General features: G+C 46.1%; 1 protein-coding gene across 2 annotated transcripts in view; it reads right to left on the bottom strand.

Moving 5' to 3' along the window:
- Trim9 (E3 ubiquitin-protein ligase Trim9) overlaps positions 1–16,011 on the bottom strand; it is a 72,832-nt gene extending 56,821 nt beyond the window's left edge. For both annotated transcript variants that reach the window (XM_001356012.4, XM_015181183.2), the window contains exon 1: positions 14,378–16,011. In XM_001356012.4, coding sequence (XP_001356048.3) covers positions 14,378–15,292 — 915 coding nt within the window. In that variant the 5' untranslated portion in view covers positions 15,293–16,011. The remainder of the gene's footprint in view (positions 1–14,377) is intronic.
- Positions 16,012–17,941: the final 1,930 nt, after the last annotated feature.

The following is a 17,941-nucleotide window of genomic DNA, read 5'->3' on the forward strand; positions in this document are numbered from 1 at the left end:
ACACGGATACGTGCATACATCACAGATGAACATTCCACAAGCACTGCCAGACGCCGCAAAGTATGCAATGAAAACAGCCAGGAAGAAGGACGACCCATCACCATCGTCCTGTGTACCTGTGCACAGGTATGCGTCTGTCTTTCGCCCTCAAAGACAAGCCATCTGGAAATATGTCAACGAAAGGCGTACCAGTAATAAGTATCATATCTGAGGCACGGCCTAGAGCCGGCCGAGCTGCAAGTCGAAATCAAATTTGCACATCTGCCATGGAATGAAATGAAATGTTAGCCACAGAGGGACCACAGTGGCATGCATAACCCATGGCCCAGAGCCCACAGAGGGAGCCCACCTAGCCAGGCAGTCGGATCGGCAGTCAAAGGTAGTCCACAGTCGAGTATATCATCGCTGCACTGCGAGAAATCTCGCTATTACTCATATCTTATCCACAATACAACATTAATCCGAGACAGGCCCCCCAGCACACATTTTCGAGGGGGGTTTTCTCGCTGTGGAGGCCCCATCGTTAACCAAAGCTACACGGAACTTAAGCTTCTGCTCGCTCGACTGTCATCGTTATTGCTTTTGGGAGTACGCCATGCCTCGACTTGCCCCCATCGACCAGTCCCGCTTCCATTTGCATGCCACAACTCGAATCAGTCTCGTGCTCTGTTTTATACATTTTAATTTGAGTGAGCGAGGAGTCCTGGAACACCGCATGGGGCAGGCCCCCTCGCCAAGCCCAGACTCTCCCGGAGAGATGTCTCTGGGCATTTCGCCTCGTTTCGCATCCATTTTTTATAAGCAGACGCAATTGTTTCGAAAATGAAAGGTTAAAATGTTAAATGCGACTTTGCATGAGAACAATGGGTTACGGGTTACGGGTTAAGGGTTACGGGTTACGGGTTAAGGGTTACGGGCTTGGCTGCCTTCATTGTTGCTGCTTCTGCCGGGGGTGGCAAATGCAGGCCCCCTTTGGAGATCTCAAAACATGAACTTTGTCAATGAACTTCATGCATGGAGCTGCAGGCATAGGAATTCCCAGCAAAGGAGCTCCATAAATGGGCCTAGGGGGAAGGGGAATTGGTAATGCACCTGAGGGGGTTGGGGTTCATCTTTCGGCCTAGAAAATACCCATCGAAAATCGAATTCCTAATGGAAGTTGTGGGAAAACTACTCAGATATTTTCCATTTATTTTGATACTTCGGCAAACATGTCCCACAAAATATATTCCTGAATTTCCCCATCTTCCACTGCCTTTGTTTGCACATTTCCCTCCTCCCCCCGCATATTTCACGAATATTCCTCAGTTTCAATTTCACCTTTCACCTTTGCGTCTAGTTCAGAAATGCAGCAAATTAAAATATTTGCCCACGCAGGACCAGCTTCAGTCCCGAAATGTATCTGCAATCCATATTATTTTAGTTCTTGGCTATTTTTCATATTAAATTTTGATGGCGGGCCGGCCACAAAGGGATGCCACAGCTTTTTGTTCATAAACATTTTTGTGTGCGCGTGTGTGTGTGCGGGAGAGGGAGAGGGAGAGACAGCATCCTGGAATGTCCTTCTTTCGTTATTTCGTTCTTTCTTTTGGTCTTTTGTGGGCAATTCAGACATTAGAGATAGGCCAAACAGAAATGGCCAGAAAAGAACGAGGGAGCGAACGAGACGAAATTAGGTCAGGCAAACAATAAAAATCATCAGACAACGCCGGGACTTGATGAGCTCTGTGGAAGCCGGCCTGACAAAAGGACATCGGAGATGCGGGGATGCGGGGGTGGGAAGGGGGCCAACCCCTAATGGCATAATCTTCACTAATTTAGCGCTCATTAATTTCTAGCGCTCCATTCTGCTTGATAACGGGAAAAACGTAATTGAATTAAAAGTGGCCGCCGGACAAAGGGAGTTTAGGCCCCAATCCCAAAACATCGACATGTCGACAGATTTCCCGTTCTTTAGCTTTTTCCTTCACCGCCCATTCCTTGGCTTTAATTAAAATTGCACATTCAAAGGATATATGGAGAGAGATCCAAGATATTTGTGTGTGCCTGCCGTTTCGGTAATTTGCGTCCTCCTTGGCTCTCCTGCCGCCTAATCATCTCGAGACCCATTTGTTGTTACGGCCTCTCTCGAGCTCCGTCATGGCTTTAGATAGGCATTGTCGAGCACTGGCACAGACAGAGCTCAGCACTCGTCTGATCCTTTTGTTCCTTGGACTTCTGTCGATTCCTGGGGGTCAGCAGTTTTTAATTGAATGGCACGCGGTTTGCTTTGGCCCTCCTCATCTTTTATGCGCATTTATTTGCATTTTCAACCCACAAATGTTTGGATGCAATTGCGTGTGAGTCCTTCTAGCCAGGCAAAACCCCTTCTAAATTCGAGTCAGCAAAAAGAGTGAAAGAGCTCAAAGGCAAACGCAGAGAAAAGTTTACCAAAATGTTTTTATCTAGTTTCCGAATAAAAATCTGCGAAAAGTTAAATATAAAAAATACTACAGTGAAAACTGCATTTAAATGAATCTTTGGCAGCATTTCCAGGGTTTAAATAAAATAATATTCTGTTAAATGATGTTTCCCTTGCGTCTTACCATGGACATTTCCAATGATTTACTTATCATCACAGCAGAATCTTTTATTTCCAATATTTGGTTCCTTTTTTGGTGCCACCATTCTCCGAGTCCTTGTTCCTTTCAGGGCCCCCTCCCTGCCACACTCCCAACAGCCTCGAATCTTTCACATTACTCTGGTCACTTTATGGACCAGAGATAAGACGACAACTAGCCAAGGGTAAGACGGCAAAAAATGGGAAATAATTTAATAAGGCAACCCCCAGATTGACCTTTTTCTTGGCTGAATGTGTCAAGCGGTCGACATAAATAAAAAAAAATACAAAAAAATGTAGCTACATTTTGGCACATTACAAAAAATAAAGGCGGAATGAAAGGACAGCCACAAAGAGCCCCTAGAAGAAAGGATGGGGATGCGGATGGGGTGGAAGCCCCTGAAGGACTGGGAGACTGAAAAAAAGCTGATAAAAATTGTGAAAAACTGTTAAAATGTCCTGGGCTATTTTCAAGAAAGTGTCAAGCCGAAACGGGTCAAGTAATCAATCCTTGTGGGAGGGACATTTCCCCAGGCCCGGCGAATGGATTCGCTTAATTAGATCCCATGTTCGGGGAGCCTTTCGGCGCTCCTTGAGAGTGGCATTTATCTAAATTATTTCGTTAGCCCGGGCAAACAAATTAAAATAAATGTTTGTTAAAGGTCCGCACGAAAGTCAACAAATTAAAAAATGTTTGACTTCTGGTAAGCGAAAAAGGGGGGGGCGGGGTCGGCCGTTGGGCAGGTGTTTGGCAAAAAGGTTTTCCGTGTTTATTTTTGACGCATTGTTCGGCCAGTTTTGGGGCTGTCCAAAAAGTTAGCCCCAACCAATTGCTTTATTAAATGTACTTTGAAAATTCGATTCGAATCCTCCCTGGAGGTGGAGGTTCATTTACAAGTATGTAAAAGGTTACACAAATTCCCTTTAGCCTTTCTTTATGACAATAAAATTTGATTAAATGAAGGCATTCTATTTTGAAAACTGTTTGTTGATGAATATTAATGAATAATCAATAGTAAATACCCATATGTGTATGTATGTGTCGCGTCTTCCTTTAAATCTTGATCCATAGTCGGTTTACAGTTCGATTTGTATCACTTTTATCACTAGAACATCGCTCTAAATTCCTCATTGTCTGCGACGCAATTATGTGCAATGGTCGCTCTTTCTAAGCCACCCACATGGCCGCAGAGGAACACACTTAACGCGAGCTTTTGATCCTCTCTGAGCGTGTTGTTGCTCTCCTACGCACGCTCTCACTAGCACCTACACAGCAAAGCGGCAAGCAGTGGACGAGAATGGACATGCTCAGCAATGGCACAGGCAGTGGACAATAACCAACGGTAAATTGTACAGCGGGCGCTTAAGGCGAGCTTCCTTCAATGTCTTATGTTATTGAATATTCATCATATCTCAAATTAATGACTCACAGCTCAACAAATATCATTATACACACTCGTACCTAAATATGCATGTATCTCCTTATGTATCGAGACTTGCGACCACCTTTTGCGACCTCCTATGGAGGGATAATAACAGAAAAACAGTGATTCTGATTCCATCATAACGTGCCGCTGGCAATGGAAATGATATAAATTCGTATCTGATGTAGAGGGCACTTCATAATGTTTATCAACAATAGCCGCAGGCCGTGTATTGATTAAAAAATGTCGAAAGCCCCCAAAGGCCTGGACTAGGGGAGGAAAGCCCTGTCGGGCCACGGCCACGGACACATGTACTTGTTGACAGCCCCCCCACGCCCCGGGCCATGCCATGCTTTCAGTTCAAAGGCCGCCTCGATGTCGCTGGAAAAACTTTACAAAAATTCAGATTTTAAGCGGCTTTAGCAGCCGTGCAGAGGGGAGAGGGCAGAGGGCAGAGGAAGCCACCAACATTTAATTAATGAAAATTATTTTGCAGTTTTTTTCGAGGGGATTAATAAGCTTTTTTTCAAGTCCCACAGCCACGTGTTGAAAATCTGATTACGATGACACTCAAAAGCCTTGACACAGGCTTTCATTTCAAAAAGCAAAATGACCAAAAGGCAAATGGGGACTTACTTGCGGTTCACGAATCAAAGCAAAGGAAGTGGACATGGCCAGAGAGAGACAGAGACAGAGGATGGAGGATTAACGTACCTGAAAAGAGAAGAGAAAGCGGAGTTTTAATATAATTGAAATGGAGTATGGAAATGAAGTGATGGGGAGCCCGGAAACAGGACACTCTACAGACATCTGCAAGGATTCCACCTTTTAACTATTTATTTTCGATTCCCAGCCGATTATCGTTTTGAATGTTGCCATAAATTACAGATATTTTGATACATTTTCGCATTATCTTTCCACCCGAACCCCCGCCTCGACGCAGTCCCCCCTTTAGAAGTTTGTCTTATCTGTATCTGTATCTGCAAATAAATCAAATTGTTGTTGCATTCGAAATCAGAGGGATTGAATTATTAATGCAGCCTGTCCGTCTTTCAGCACAAATGGAACATGCTAATGGAACGGAGATGGCTCGACCGTAAGCGGACTTAAGTCCGTCCCGACCAACGTCCAGAGACGGTCAACAAAACGCTGACAGCTGACAAGCCGCAATCCGTAGAGAGAGTGGTACGTTACGGTGGATCAAAGGGTGGGGGGAGGGAGGGGAGGGGGGTGTTGGAGCGAGATGACAATACGGCTGACCGGAGGCAAAGCACTTCACGCGCGCTGACCACAGGACATGCCAGCAACAGAGGACTGAGGGCAATGGATTGGCGGCTAGGATACTGGGTAGGGAAGGGGATTGCAGCCAGCGAGTGGCACACCTGGGGGACCGAGTGGAAGAGAGCCAGAGCCAAAGCCAAAGCCACTACCGGAGCCAGTGCCAGTGCCAGTCGAGGCACTTTGAATAGTTCATGAAGTTGTCACATTGTCTCTTGTAGTGCAGTGTAGTGGAGTATCCTAAACATAGTACAGTGGTACGACATGTAAAGAACATGTTTTATGGTTTATAGGATAGAGCTGGATATATTTTATATTTATTATGCGGCCACAAAGGACTTTGGCAGGCTCATACTTCGTATAGTATATCCTTTAATGGCCTTCATCCCTTTTACAAGATGTCGACCCACTGTGTCCTTTGTTTCCTTGGCTGGAGGACGCCTCTTCCTTGTGACTAGGTTGTTATGAGCTACGAATAGCAGTAACAAGTTTTTATACCAACTTACGAGCGAGTCAATTGTGGTCCTTTCAGGGTCTTAAAGCTGTTTGTTCCAGCCAGTCGGTTGTCCCCTTCCACGCCACTCCCGCCCCCATCGATTGACACTTTGATTGACATTCAGGTTCAGATGGCAATGTTCTGGTTACCCTTCTGCGGCTACGTGTCCGAAATTATAAAGCAAATAGATCGGATCTGAAGTGAGGTGAGGTGGAGGTAAAAACCCACTAAATTATCTGCGATACATGATAATTGAGGGAGAACCCTAATAATTTCACTAAACATAAACCCTCATATAGGGAGCACTCGCTATCGATTCCCGCCACCAGTATGTGCTCCGATTCGGTTTCTTCTTGCCACTCCATGCCCCTACCCCCTACCCAATTTTGAAGCTTGTCACCTTATCAATTTTATAGTGTGGTTCTCGTGAAATGCCATCAAATCCGCTGTTGATAAACATCTGTCAGTCTGTCGGCGGGTCGATCGCTGGAAGGAGGAGTTTGGGAGGGCGAAGTATTTTAATGGCCTACGTGCTGCAGGCATGCAGTAGGTCGTTGCATTCTAAAATACGAGTAGAAGGGTGTAAGAGCTCTAGAGTATGTGAACGGGATCGCTCCAAAAAACACGCTTGGGCATGGCTAATCCACTTTGGAACTACTCCATTGGGTGTTGAACAGTAGGTCATTCCATAATCCCACATTCTGGAGAAGAATACCTATTTTTAACTCATTTTTTGGGCATTTTATGAGGAGTCAGCTTTCCATATCTGTGCCTCTTTAAGGTTTCTATTCTGCCGGTGTGTCCTTGCCACAAAATCCGTGGCAAGTCCCCAGCTAAGTATGCCATTAACACTTGACCAGCCCCAGGAGCAGTCCTCGGCCCTGGAGCTCAAATGGGCATCTCCTGCCTGGCTGGCTGTCCCTTCAAGACCGACCTTTCGCGTTCGCATGCCACACACGCAGCCTGCAAAGAAATTTAAAACGTCAACAAGCCCGTTGACAGTTGGCGCTGTGCAGGAATCGTAAAAAAAACCCCCCGCCACATGGACAGAGGAGGATGTGACAGAGAGGGTGGGGGCCAGGGATATATGTGTGTTTTATCCCCTCCCTGGTGTTCACATTGTAGTTTTTAACGACACCTTACAACTGCTGCCGCTGTTGCTGCCACTGGTGCTGCCACTGGTGCCCCGTGCCACATGTGGCATGCTGGCAGCAGCACGGTACTCGTATGCGGGGTGACTTTTTATGTGGTGGCTAATTAAAAAATGAAAGACTAAAAAAAGAACAAAAAGAACAACGGGAATACGTTTTTACTGCCCCATTAAGCGGGGCAATGAGAGCGAGCGTCAAACGTTTAACAGTCATAAAAGTGTCTCCAATCCCCCACCACCCCCAACCCAACCCAAACCAACCACCGTTGGCCTCTCAATCCACTCCGCTCGTGCCACCCACCAGCCCGGCGCTTAATGTGTTTAAACAAAGAATTTTGATGTAATTTTCCATTGGATTCTCATTAGGGATTTTTCGCTTTAAACATTTTATTCGGCTGTGGGAATTTTCGCAGTTCATTTGGCTGGAAAATTTGCATATGCATGTAAATTAAAAACTTCCGTTTTGGCACTCAAAGGAGCAGCAAAAAGGCATTGGAGAGGACTGGGGGGCGGAATTCTGCATTGATTTTTTGTCGTATTTTTTTACGGATAATTAAAAACAATTTCGGCATTTCGATTTCGATTCTTCTGCCCGTCGGGGTACGGCGAATGGAATTGTTTGAATATTATTTCCATTAATTTGCATACGGCCCGAATGTGTGAAAATTGCTGGCAAATATTATTGTTAAATCGCTTGTAAATTTGCTAGCCGGTGTAGCCGCTCTTTGATTTTTATTTACGGCCAGATCCGATTTATCCATTGTAAAATCCCATTTTCCCCCAGATGTTAATTGAATTGAAACATTGAGGAATAAATTATCTCCAATCGGGCAGCGAAAGAGCATGCATTTTCCCCAATTAAATTTCCACATTCGTTGGAAATGGTCTAATTTGTTTTTAAGCTCGTTCACAGGCGAGTGTGTGGCAATCCAAGAAATCAATCAGCAAATGGAAACCCACCTCAAGAAATCACAAAAGCAAACACCAGATACAGATACAGATACCATCGTCAGTGGAAAGGCAGCAGTATCGAAGGGAGGGGGGGGGGGCGGTGGCAGGGTGTGGGTGTGGGAGGGGGAGGCCTTATCGCCAGAAGCCGCTGATAGCAAAGGCAAACCCAATCACTGCGGGGTGAGGGGGGGAATGGATGGATGGCTAATTGACGGCTGATAAGACTTGAATTTGCAAAAAAACAAAACAACAATTGTGACCTTGCCGATTGATAAGGAGGAGTACTCACTAGTCAGAGACTAGACTAGCGTTAGCACTATTATTTATTTAGTAGTCAATTATTGCTTTGTGCACCGATGGGCACCGCACAATAATAATTTATTTATATTTAAAAAAAACCTCAAAAGCGACAAAAAACCGCAGCCAGCACTTGCCGGCTGCATTATTTATTTATTTATCATTTAAATTAGCGCTTAAATAAATAGTAGAATAAACATTTAGCGCTCTCTGCAATTAAAATGCGAGGAAATCTGCTCTTTATTGGAGTGGCAGTGTGCACTGGAATTTACATAAATTAAATGCAGCTTGCACTCGGTTTCAGGTGCAGGATCGGGTTTATTTACGGCCCGTCGAGTGGGCCGCAATATGTTGCCACTTAGTTGTTTATTGTGCAAGATACTTGTTTCTAAATATTTGCATATTTCCTACTGAATGTTTTTCAACTGCAGTCTTTAAAGGCGTCCGAATGGAGCAAAGCTCTTTGTTAAAGTAAACAAAAGCACAAAAAGTGTCATTTTAAAAAACAAATAAAATTCAATTTACTTCCATTTCGAGTCTTTTACTTGCTCTTCGTTCGACATCAAATCTAGAACACAAGAAACGCATTCAAAGGCAATCAACGGGAGACAGAAGCCACACGAAGCCACAAATAAAATATATAGTAATGAAAAGAAAAACAATAAAAACCACTACTCACAGACTGCACTTGGGCATGGGAAATGGGGAATGGGAAAATGGGAAAATTCGAGTCAGTGGCAGTAAAAATTTTACAACCATTTCGTTGGGGTCACCAAACCCTCATCGCTCATCGCCCAACGCCCAAAAACAGAGAATTTTAAACACCGAAACGCAGAAATCGGAAATCAGAAATCAGAAATCAAAAATCACAGAAATGGTCAGCGGCAATGAAAACTAATTAAATTAAATCAATATGGGACGGGGTCACCAATGGGCACCAATCGAAGGCGTGATACGGGCTGAGGGTCCGATAGGTCATGCCCTCACAATTACACGCCTCGGATCGCCTCCCCCCGTGGCGCCTCCGCTGTCACTGAGCCGCAAAATCCAATAATTTTTTAACGCCGTTTTCATTGCCGACTTTTTTGGGGGCAAACCAGAAAAGTTTTGCGGTCAAAGTTGTCCTTCGCCGGTAGGTGGGGGCGGCCGGAAAAACAAAAGTAATTATAACGCAAAATACCATTTACAAAAAAAAAGTACAAAAAAAACCTTGACAATTGCGCGGGCACATGCAAAACGCACATAAATTACAGAAAGAGCAACGAAATTAGATGGAAATTTTTCTGTCAACTTTTTGGCGGTGAAAAGGCGCGCGAAAAGTAATTTTCAGATAAACGAGAGTGGGCAGCCCTTCCCAGCAAGTGGGCGGGGTCCACGGCTGGTTTGACATTTATTTATTTTTCTTAAGGCTATGCATTCCTCTTTACATTATTCTCATCTGTCTCCGACACATGTATATATACATAGATGTATATAAATAACGTTGGTCTATCATGGATATTACGCTATTATAACCTTCAAAGACTCATCCATTTATTTCCTTGAATATCTATGGCATTCACTTTCCTCTTCTGGCGGGCCCTTTCCTGCCTTTTCCTAGCCATTCCTTTATTCTCCACTACCCAAGATCTTATCAAGATCTAGCCATATCAATTATCCCGGGCTTTATCTGTTCATCGCTGAGTAAACGACGAATGCGTGCCAATTAATGTGCTGACGGACGATGGCGATGGCGAGAGGGAATGATGACAACGATGATGGCCTAAGGACAAGTTGTCCCCATGCCAGACCCTTGGGAATATCCGAACCACTTCCCCGTTCGCAGTGGCCCGGGGTTTTGGCCATTAAACTTGTGATGGAGCTGATGGACACGTGACTGTATAATGCATATGTCTGCAACATTTAGTGCCACTCAGCCCGGCTTCTTTGCCCCATTATCCCTTATATCGTACGGCTTTCCCTTGCCCTTGCCCCTGCCCTTTGGGGAGCACAAACACACCCAGTAAACATTGGAAAACGCCTGTAAATTATCCACTGGGGAAAACGGGTTCGTTTTTTCGACTAACTTTGGAAAAAACAACAGCAGAAACGGGGTGGGGCGGACAGGTAAAAATGGGGGGTCCTGTTTCTGGTTGAAATTTACTGGTGACAAAATATATTTTTAGCACCACCGAAAGGCACCGAAAAGCGCCCTGTGGAGGGGTAGGGAGGGGCAGGGAGGGTGCAAACACATTGTACTCTAACCCCATTTGTTTCAGTTAATATTCTTGAGCCAGAATTTTCATTGCTAGGCGAGTTTTTGCCTTTTTGCTTGCTGCTTTTCCATTTCATTTTATTGCCACGAATTTTCTTCTATTTATTTTTTATGCCGCTCCCTCTTTCTCTCTCTCTCTCTCTCTGTCTCCGTCTCTGTCTACAATTAACTTTAGCTTTTCCCAACATGTTTTTCGGCTTTTCCTTCTGCCTCGCACGCGTTATCCTGTCGTGTTTTTGGGGATGTGGCGGCGTCTGTTTGCCTCGAGCTTCCTTTCTTGCCTTGGGCTTTAATATCTCCCACTTCCTCCCGAGACTCTGGTTATTCTGTTAATTAGTCTGCCGCTGAATTTCGTTTATTAATTATGTAATCCATTTTTCTGCCTAATTATATTCAGAAAGGCTGCCTGCCTGCCCGCCCGCCCGCCTGCACTCTGCCTGCCTGCTGCCAACATCAGGATTCCGAGTGTTCCAGAAAACACACACACTACACATACTACTCGTAGGTACATATAAAAGTCCTGTAATTGGACTGTAATTAACTGAACAGCCTGTCGGGACAGGGGAGTGGGGGACTTGGGGCAGTATTCCTGGCAGGTGCCTCCTGGATAGATACAGGAATTTCTGTCTAAATAAATGTAAATAAGACTTGGGCGAGGGAAAACAATGTGGGGTAGGAACGTTTTTTCTGGGACTCTCAAGGGGAACTGCTCATAATTAGTGGGGTACTGGGGATGGGGAATGGGGGGATGGAGAGACCAGAGACATAAACAATTTAAGGAATGCCCTTTGAATGCTCCTGAAGAATAATACCCTTAAAAATAATGCAATAACAAAGATGTGGGACACCCTCAAAAATTTCAGTTATTTTTAGAATTTATATTAAAACTAAACAAGATTCTAGGCATATCTTGTGTGTACATACAAGGGCTGCCTTTTAAGTCCGTATGAACAGGTCAAAGGTCGCCACTTCCCTTGGAAGGTTTGTCATTTTTTGGCTAGAATATGCCAAGGACTTTTTCTTTTACAATCGCGTTTTATATCATTCAAGGAGGAACATTGCCCTGCCATAATTTTCTACGATTTTGGGCGTGGATTTTCAAGAAAAGAAGGCTTCGATCAACTTAGTTAAAGTTTTTCTGATGAAGCACCATTCACTGCGACTGCAACGTCCTTGGCTGCAAAACGAACCTCGTGAGGGTCGTCCCAAAAAGGTGGTAAAAATGGATGCTGTTCGGGATTCGGTATTGCTACGTATATTGTCATTCGACACGCCATGGGATAGAGGTATCTTTGGGCATTAAATGGACCAAGATGCATTCAAAATTGGCCCTTAAAAAAGAATTTGTCACGTGACATTTTCCCCCGTAACACTCATTTCCACTCCTCTGGAAAAGTGCTTTGAAGATTGGAGAATATTTTAAAGAACAATGATATTTTGTTGGTCCTTCAGTATTAGGCCATGGACCCCTAGAAACTTCTAAAAAATATCATAGATGATAGACTCGTATGTACATATTTTCCAGATATTTTCTTTGTAATCTCCCCCCTTCATTGCGCAACAGAACCACGAATGAGACCTATTCAAACACCCATATGTGTATAGAGGTACACATACGAAACAACCTACTTGCGGTCTCCATTGTTGAGCTCCTAAAAAGTCCTAAAAAGAGTAACTCGAACTCTGGGCGGGTTCGCTTCCATTGGGATTCGACACACATCCATCGAAAAGCACGTTGCCCCAGGGATGGTGGAACGAAACAAAGGAATGCTGCCACATTAAACGGAACAAATGCATAGGAAATCATCCGGCAGGACTTGGATTGGTTGAGGGATGGACAGGGTGGCAAGGGTGGCAGGGAGTGGCAAGTCGCATCGGGAGGTGGCGGTGGTGGTGGTGGTGGCTCGTACAACACGAAACATGTTGCAAAATATCTCAGACGGACAACTGCACTCTGATGGTGTCATAAATCTCAAAGGAACGGAAAAACACAGAGATACAGAGAGATAGAGAGAAAGCGAGAAACAACAATGAAGGATGGATGCCAAGGTGCGGCAAAGCAGGCCAAGGATGCCCTGCCACGATTCGGGGCAGAGGACACCGTAAGACACTGCATAATAGACACACACCAAAATTAATGATTTACGGTGCTCTCTCTCTCTCTCTCTCGGTCTCTCTCTGTCTCTGGCTCGGCGAAAACAGGTTGGGAAAGTACCCGATGAGTGAGTGTCGTCCCACATTGCGATTACCTGCCGGGGCGACAGGTAGACCCGACCCAGTGGGTGTGAATAATGGCCAAAGCACAGAACGAGGCCAAAATCATCGAAAATGAGTCTTGGCGAAGGCTGGATGACTACCAATCGCTTATCTTATCAAGTTCTGTGGCGGGAATCGAGCGTGTGGAGTGGAGGCGTCACCCCCCGTATTGCGTGTGTCATCCCGGCAGATTCCAGGCCCCGCATGGACTTCTCACCTGGCGTGTGCCGAAGATCCGATGTGCAGCTGCCCTGAGCAGCCAGCTGCCTGGGGACACAGATTTGTTGCCTTTTGTTCTGAGGGAATTTCGACAGCACAATGGATGCCCAAAATCGGCTGCAGGCCGGCTGATGGCCGGACAAAATAAGCATTTAAGAAGACAGGAAATGGCAAATGTTATTCCCCATGTGAGCCCCGAAATGAGACGCATTCCGGTTATGGATCGCAACACTGATAGCAGATAGCAGATAATAGATAATAGATAACAGATAACATATAACGGAATGCGTAATTGATAGGTAAAGAGCGCAACCCAGATAGATACACAAATGGGGCGGCGAAATGGCTTCGAGATAAGTCTCCCACAGCCCTGCCTGAACAATCTTTTCTAGTATCGATTTTCAGACAAAACCAGAAACTGGGAACAGCCGTAGAGGTACTGTATTTTCTATTTGAAATTAATTTTAAATTCCTTGCCACTGGAGGAGTCCCCCTGCCCCCCTGGGGGACACTTTCACTGCATAAACTAAGCCACTGTAAAATACATTTGTCGCCTTTACGACTATCCCTCTCCACAAAAAATAAAAATAAAATGCCAAGCATTTCGTTTGTTTTGTCTCCTTCCGAGCAATATCCTCCTTGACCCGACACAAACGCGACAGTTGATTCCAGTTTTGTCTGGTCTTTTGTTCTGGCAGCCGCTGCAATCTGTCACTTTTCGCACTCCGGGCCGTCCGGACCGTCCGGGCCGTCCCTTTATGGGCCCGTCTGTCTGCTGTCCTGGCTCCTAGATGACAGGATGTGCAGGCACTTCAGGCATTTGCCATATTAAAATTGCTTGGCGCTGACAATTGCCCGTGATTTGACAACGCCAGTCGAGGAATCGCAGGTGAGAGACGGGACCCCCCGAAAAGGTAGCAGAATTCCGCGCAATTAAATTCCAAAAGAGAGGAGACTTCAAGGCAAAGAGTCAGCGACACCCAACTCTTAAAACTCATCCCTGAATTAGCGGGGCCAAAGCCAGAGCCAATAGGAGGTAAAATGGGGCCAGAAATTTGTTGAATGAAATAGTTTGCATAGCGGAAATTTAGATATTCGACTGCTGGACACAATAGAAGGATAACTGCCCTGGGATCTTGCTGGTTTCGGAATTACTTTAAGAGTAGCTCCCAAGAGCAGGGCATTCCCCCGGAAACCACAATCTTGCCTGAGAAATGTTCGAGGCCAGCGAAAAGCCATAAATATTCCCCCAACACGAACACGAATATAATCAAAAAAGGATGGCAGGGAGTCAGGATGTGGTCAGGATATGCGGTGGAGGCTCAGCAAATAATATATGTATCTCCATCTTTCCCGAACAAACAGTTGGCTTGGGGGAGGCCTCGATTAATAGGCTTTCCACCGCGAGTCCTTGGCGGCAGCATGGGAGTCTTTGCCTCCAAATTTTACTCACCTTTTGAGCCTTGCAAGTCACGTTTATGGACTGCACCTCGTGGGCCTGGTGACGCTGCTCCCCGATGCACTGGCCGCAGGCCGGGATCTTGCAGTTGAGGCAGTACTGGGAGAGGGTCTCCTCGTGCTCGCCGCAGACCGACTCCCGCTGCTGGGGGGCCCCGCGCGGCTTGACCAGCGTGTGCTTGGCCAGGGGCCCGCGGGCCGGGTGGCAGAGCTCCCGACAGGGCTCGCAGTAGCGGATCTCGCACTGCTCGCAGATCAGCGAGGCCACCTTGGGGTCCGTCTCGCACATCTGGCAGCGCAGCGCCTCGCGGGCGCAGAAGCGGTCCACGATGGCCTCCATGGCGCGATAGGTGGGCAGATTGCGGACGCCGCCGTCGTCGAAGAACACGAGCTTGCGGCACAGGGGACAGGTGAGGCAGTAGGCGGCGCCGGGGGGCGCGACCACGGAGCCCTGTAGCAGCCCCTGGAGCTGGCCGGTGCCGGCGTACGAGACCGGACGGGATGTGTTCGAGCAGCAGACCACGCCGGAGTCGGCCTCGCTGAAGATGCTCACTTTGTCGGACTGGTCCTGGTCGGAGGTGACGCTCTCGCTGCCCGTGTTCGAGCTGGCCGTGCTGGCGGCCGAGCTGTGGGAGCTGTGGCGGGTCCCCGGCCCGGCTCCGTTGGCGACCCCGCTGGCTGCTCCCCCGCCGGATACGGACCCGGGGCCCCCGTTCACCTGGCCGTGCAGTCCGTTGTGTCCGCCGTTGGCGCTGGCGCCCGATCCACCGGCCACGGCCAGAGCCACTCCCGGCGTGTACGGAGTCTGGATGTCCAGGGCACAGCCCAGGCACAGGGCGTGGAAGCAGGGCAGCAGCACGGGATTGGCGTACAACTGCTTGCAGGTGGGACAACGTAGCTCGTCCTCCATTTCAGCAGATGCTTTCCTCCGAAGGAACGCGGTGCGGATTCGCTTGGGACTTGAGATCTCTGCTTGAGATTCTCTGCTGGAGTTCTGGGTCTTTTGGGGCTTTGGTCACTTAGCGGGGACTGAGACACTGGAGGAGCATGTTTGGCAATTGGTTTTCACGGTTTTTCACTTTTATTTCAAACGAAGTTCACTTTAAGTTTCAATTCAATGTGCAAGTATTCCAATAACACTTTTGGTACTAAATATTTCCAGTACTTTTATCGGAAATGTACGTTTCTTTAACTTTCACAAATTGCACAGTTTCTTCACTTCAGAGTTGAAATATTTACTATTTCCTCTTTCCGGATCTCAAAACTTCACTCTTGGGTTCAAATACGATTGAAACGCTTTCTGAGGTTCGTTCTTTGGTTTAAATCTTTCCACTTTTATTCGAATTTATTTCAAAAACTTCACACACTGAAATACAACGATTTTGTTGTTCCACCTCTTTAAAAAAAGTTGCTCCTTGGTTTGATTTATTTTTTAGTTTTTGTTTATTCAATTTAAAAAACACTGTTCATTCACTAAAGTTCACGCTTCATTCACGAAAAACACGACGAATATTCCGAATAACGCGCGCGCAGCAACCAACAACCGCTCGGTTCAAATAACGGGGAAATAGTGACGTATCTTCACCCGAGCAAGAATATTTGTTGTCATTTGTTGTCGACCAGGGTATAGGCATTTGTATACCCTATTTCGTTAATTTTATATGAAGATCAAACGTAATTTATTAAGTCCTTTTCTCAAATTGATACGTTTTAGACATATTCATGTGTATTATTAGTATCTTGTGTATATTTATCTCGATCCTGATACCTACGGAGCCTTGGAATCCCATAACATCCATTTCCCCCAGGGTATATGTGCATGGAATGGGACTCATTGTTGCCAACCGGTTATGACGACTAATTCTTCGCTATTCTTTCTTCCATCCAATATTCTCAGCTATACAGAACATATAGCCATGCCCACTTAATTTTATACGATTGGTGAATCAATTTCCTAATTGATTTGCTTAATTTGAATAATTGCATTTATTGGATTTTGTTTAAAAAACGGGTTTAGAAGAAAATGAAACTCAAATGTTGCTCGGCAACAAACGCGTGTTGCGAGTCATTTTTGCGTTCAGCGAGCGAGTTCGGCCTCGGCCTGCTTCGGGTTTGATGCCAACATGTTCGACGAACTCAAACCGGGTTTGCTTCGAGCGCCAAGATGCAAATAATTTAAATTTGAATATTCAAAAATTAAACTTGTTGTGCTTGTTACACATTAAAAAGTCAAATATTCAACTTAAAAGTACAAATGTAATTAACGAATGTAATTGGCACGAAAATGAATATGAAGGCTGATAAAGTGGCAAAATCGCTTTTGGCAAAATCTGCCGAGTTGCATGCATTTTCAATGGTAATGTCTTGGGGGAATCGTTTCAAGGGTTATTGCGGGTTTCTAGAACCAATCGCAGACACAAGGAAATAGAAATACTTTTACTTTTACTTTGCAGATACTGCGCTTTATTCGCCTTATCGGATCCTGCCCCACAACCGTAGAGCCGTAGAACCGTGCCCCTCGCACCCGATAACAGCCCTTCGTTGGGTTTCACACATACCTAGGTAAACCGAGAGGCAAGAGGCAACAGGTAGAGGCAGAGGCAGAGGCAGTGCACGCCGCTGATAAGCCCAGCACGCACATGGCGACATTCCAGAGTCTCGAAGGTGTCAGCTACGATCAACAAATACGGCTAGAACCCGACCCGGCTCTGGGCGACTCCAGTGTTTGTTGTTTGCTTAGATATCGAATCGGGCAATCGGGCGGGAATCGGGGAGTGCAGTGCAGTGGAATGCAACGGGGGAGAGGGCCAATGGCCCGCGCAGTTCGATATCCGATACCTGATATCCCAAAGAATAACACAAATAAGGTGACCTGCTCCATTTGTTTGTCTATGGTGCAGCAGTGGCAGTGGCAGTGGCAGGGGCACGTTGCACCAGGGAACAAGCAAATCGTGCAACGTGGAGCATGTCTCCACCCTCCAAGCGACTCCCAAGCCATGCGTAATCCGTTCGACTTAATAAGCCACGTTCCTGTCCAAGTATTTGATCTGGATTTGAAATCGGGAGGTGTTAAGTGCCCCCCACTCCCCCCGCACTCCACCCCTTAACGAACGTCTCGCTTTCCTATGAAAATATTGACAGGCGGCCCATTCGTATGCGTAATTTGCCTCAATTTATTGTTGTTTGCTCAACTTTTCCCCACCACCTCCCACCACCCATTTCTATCTGCCTCTCTTTCTCTTTAACATACTTTTTCTGGTTTCGTAATAAATCACAAAATTGGACAGAAAGTAGGGAAGAGACAGAGAGAGAGGGAGTGGGAGAGGGGGAGGGGCAGTATATCCCCTAATTGGTGTATTGATTTTGGTTTTTCCTTATGGCCCAAGTGTGAAATATGGCGGGGGGAGGTGCGTTGGGATGGCGCCAGACAACAAAATAAAACTTACTTATCGGGTTAGAGGACTGTAACCGTATATATATGGGATCCGTATTGATGCAACGCATTAATGGTCGAATAGCCAATGATGGATGCTATTATGCTGTATCGTACTCGATGGAG

This window comes from Drosophila pseudoobscura, chromosome 4, assembly GCF_009870125.1.
Source record: "Drosophila pseudoobscura strain MV-25-SWS-2005 chromosome 4, UCI_Dpse_MV25, whole genome shotgun sequence".
NCBI classification, from domain to species: Eukaryota; Metazoa; Arthropoda; class Insecta; order Diptera; family Drosophilidae; genus Drosophila; species Drosophila pseudoobscura.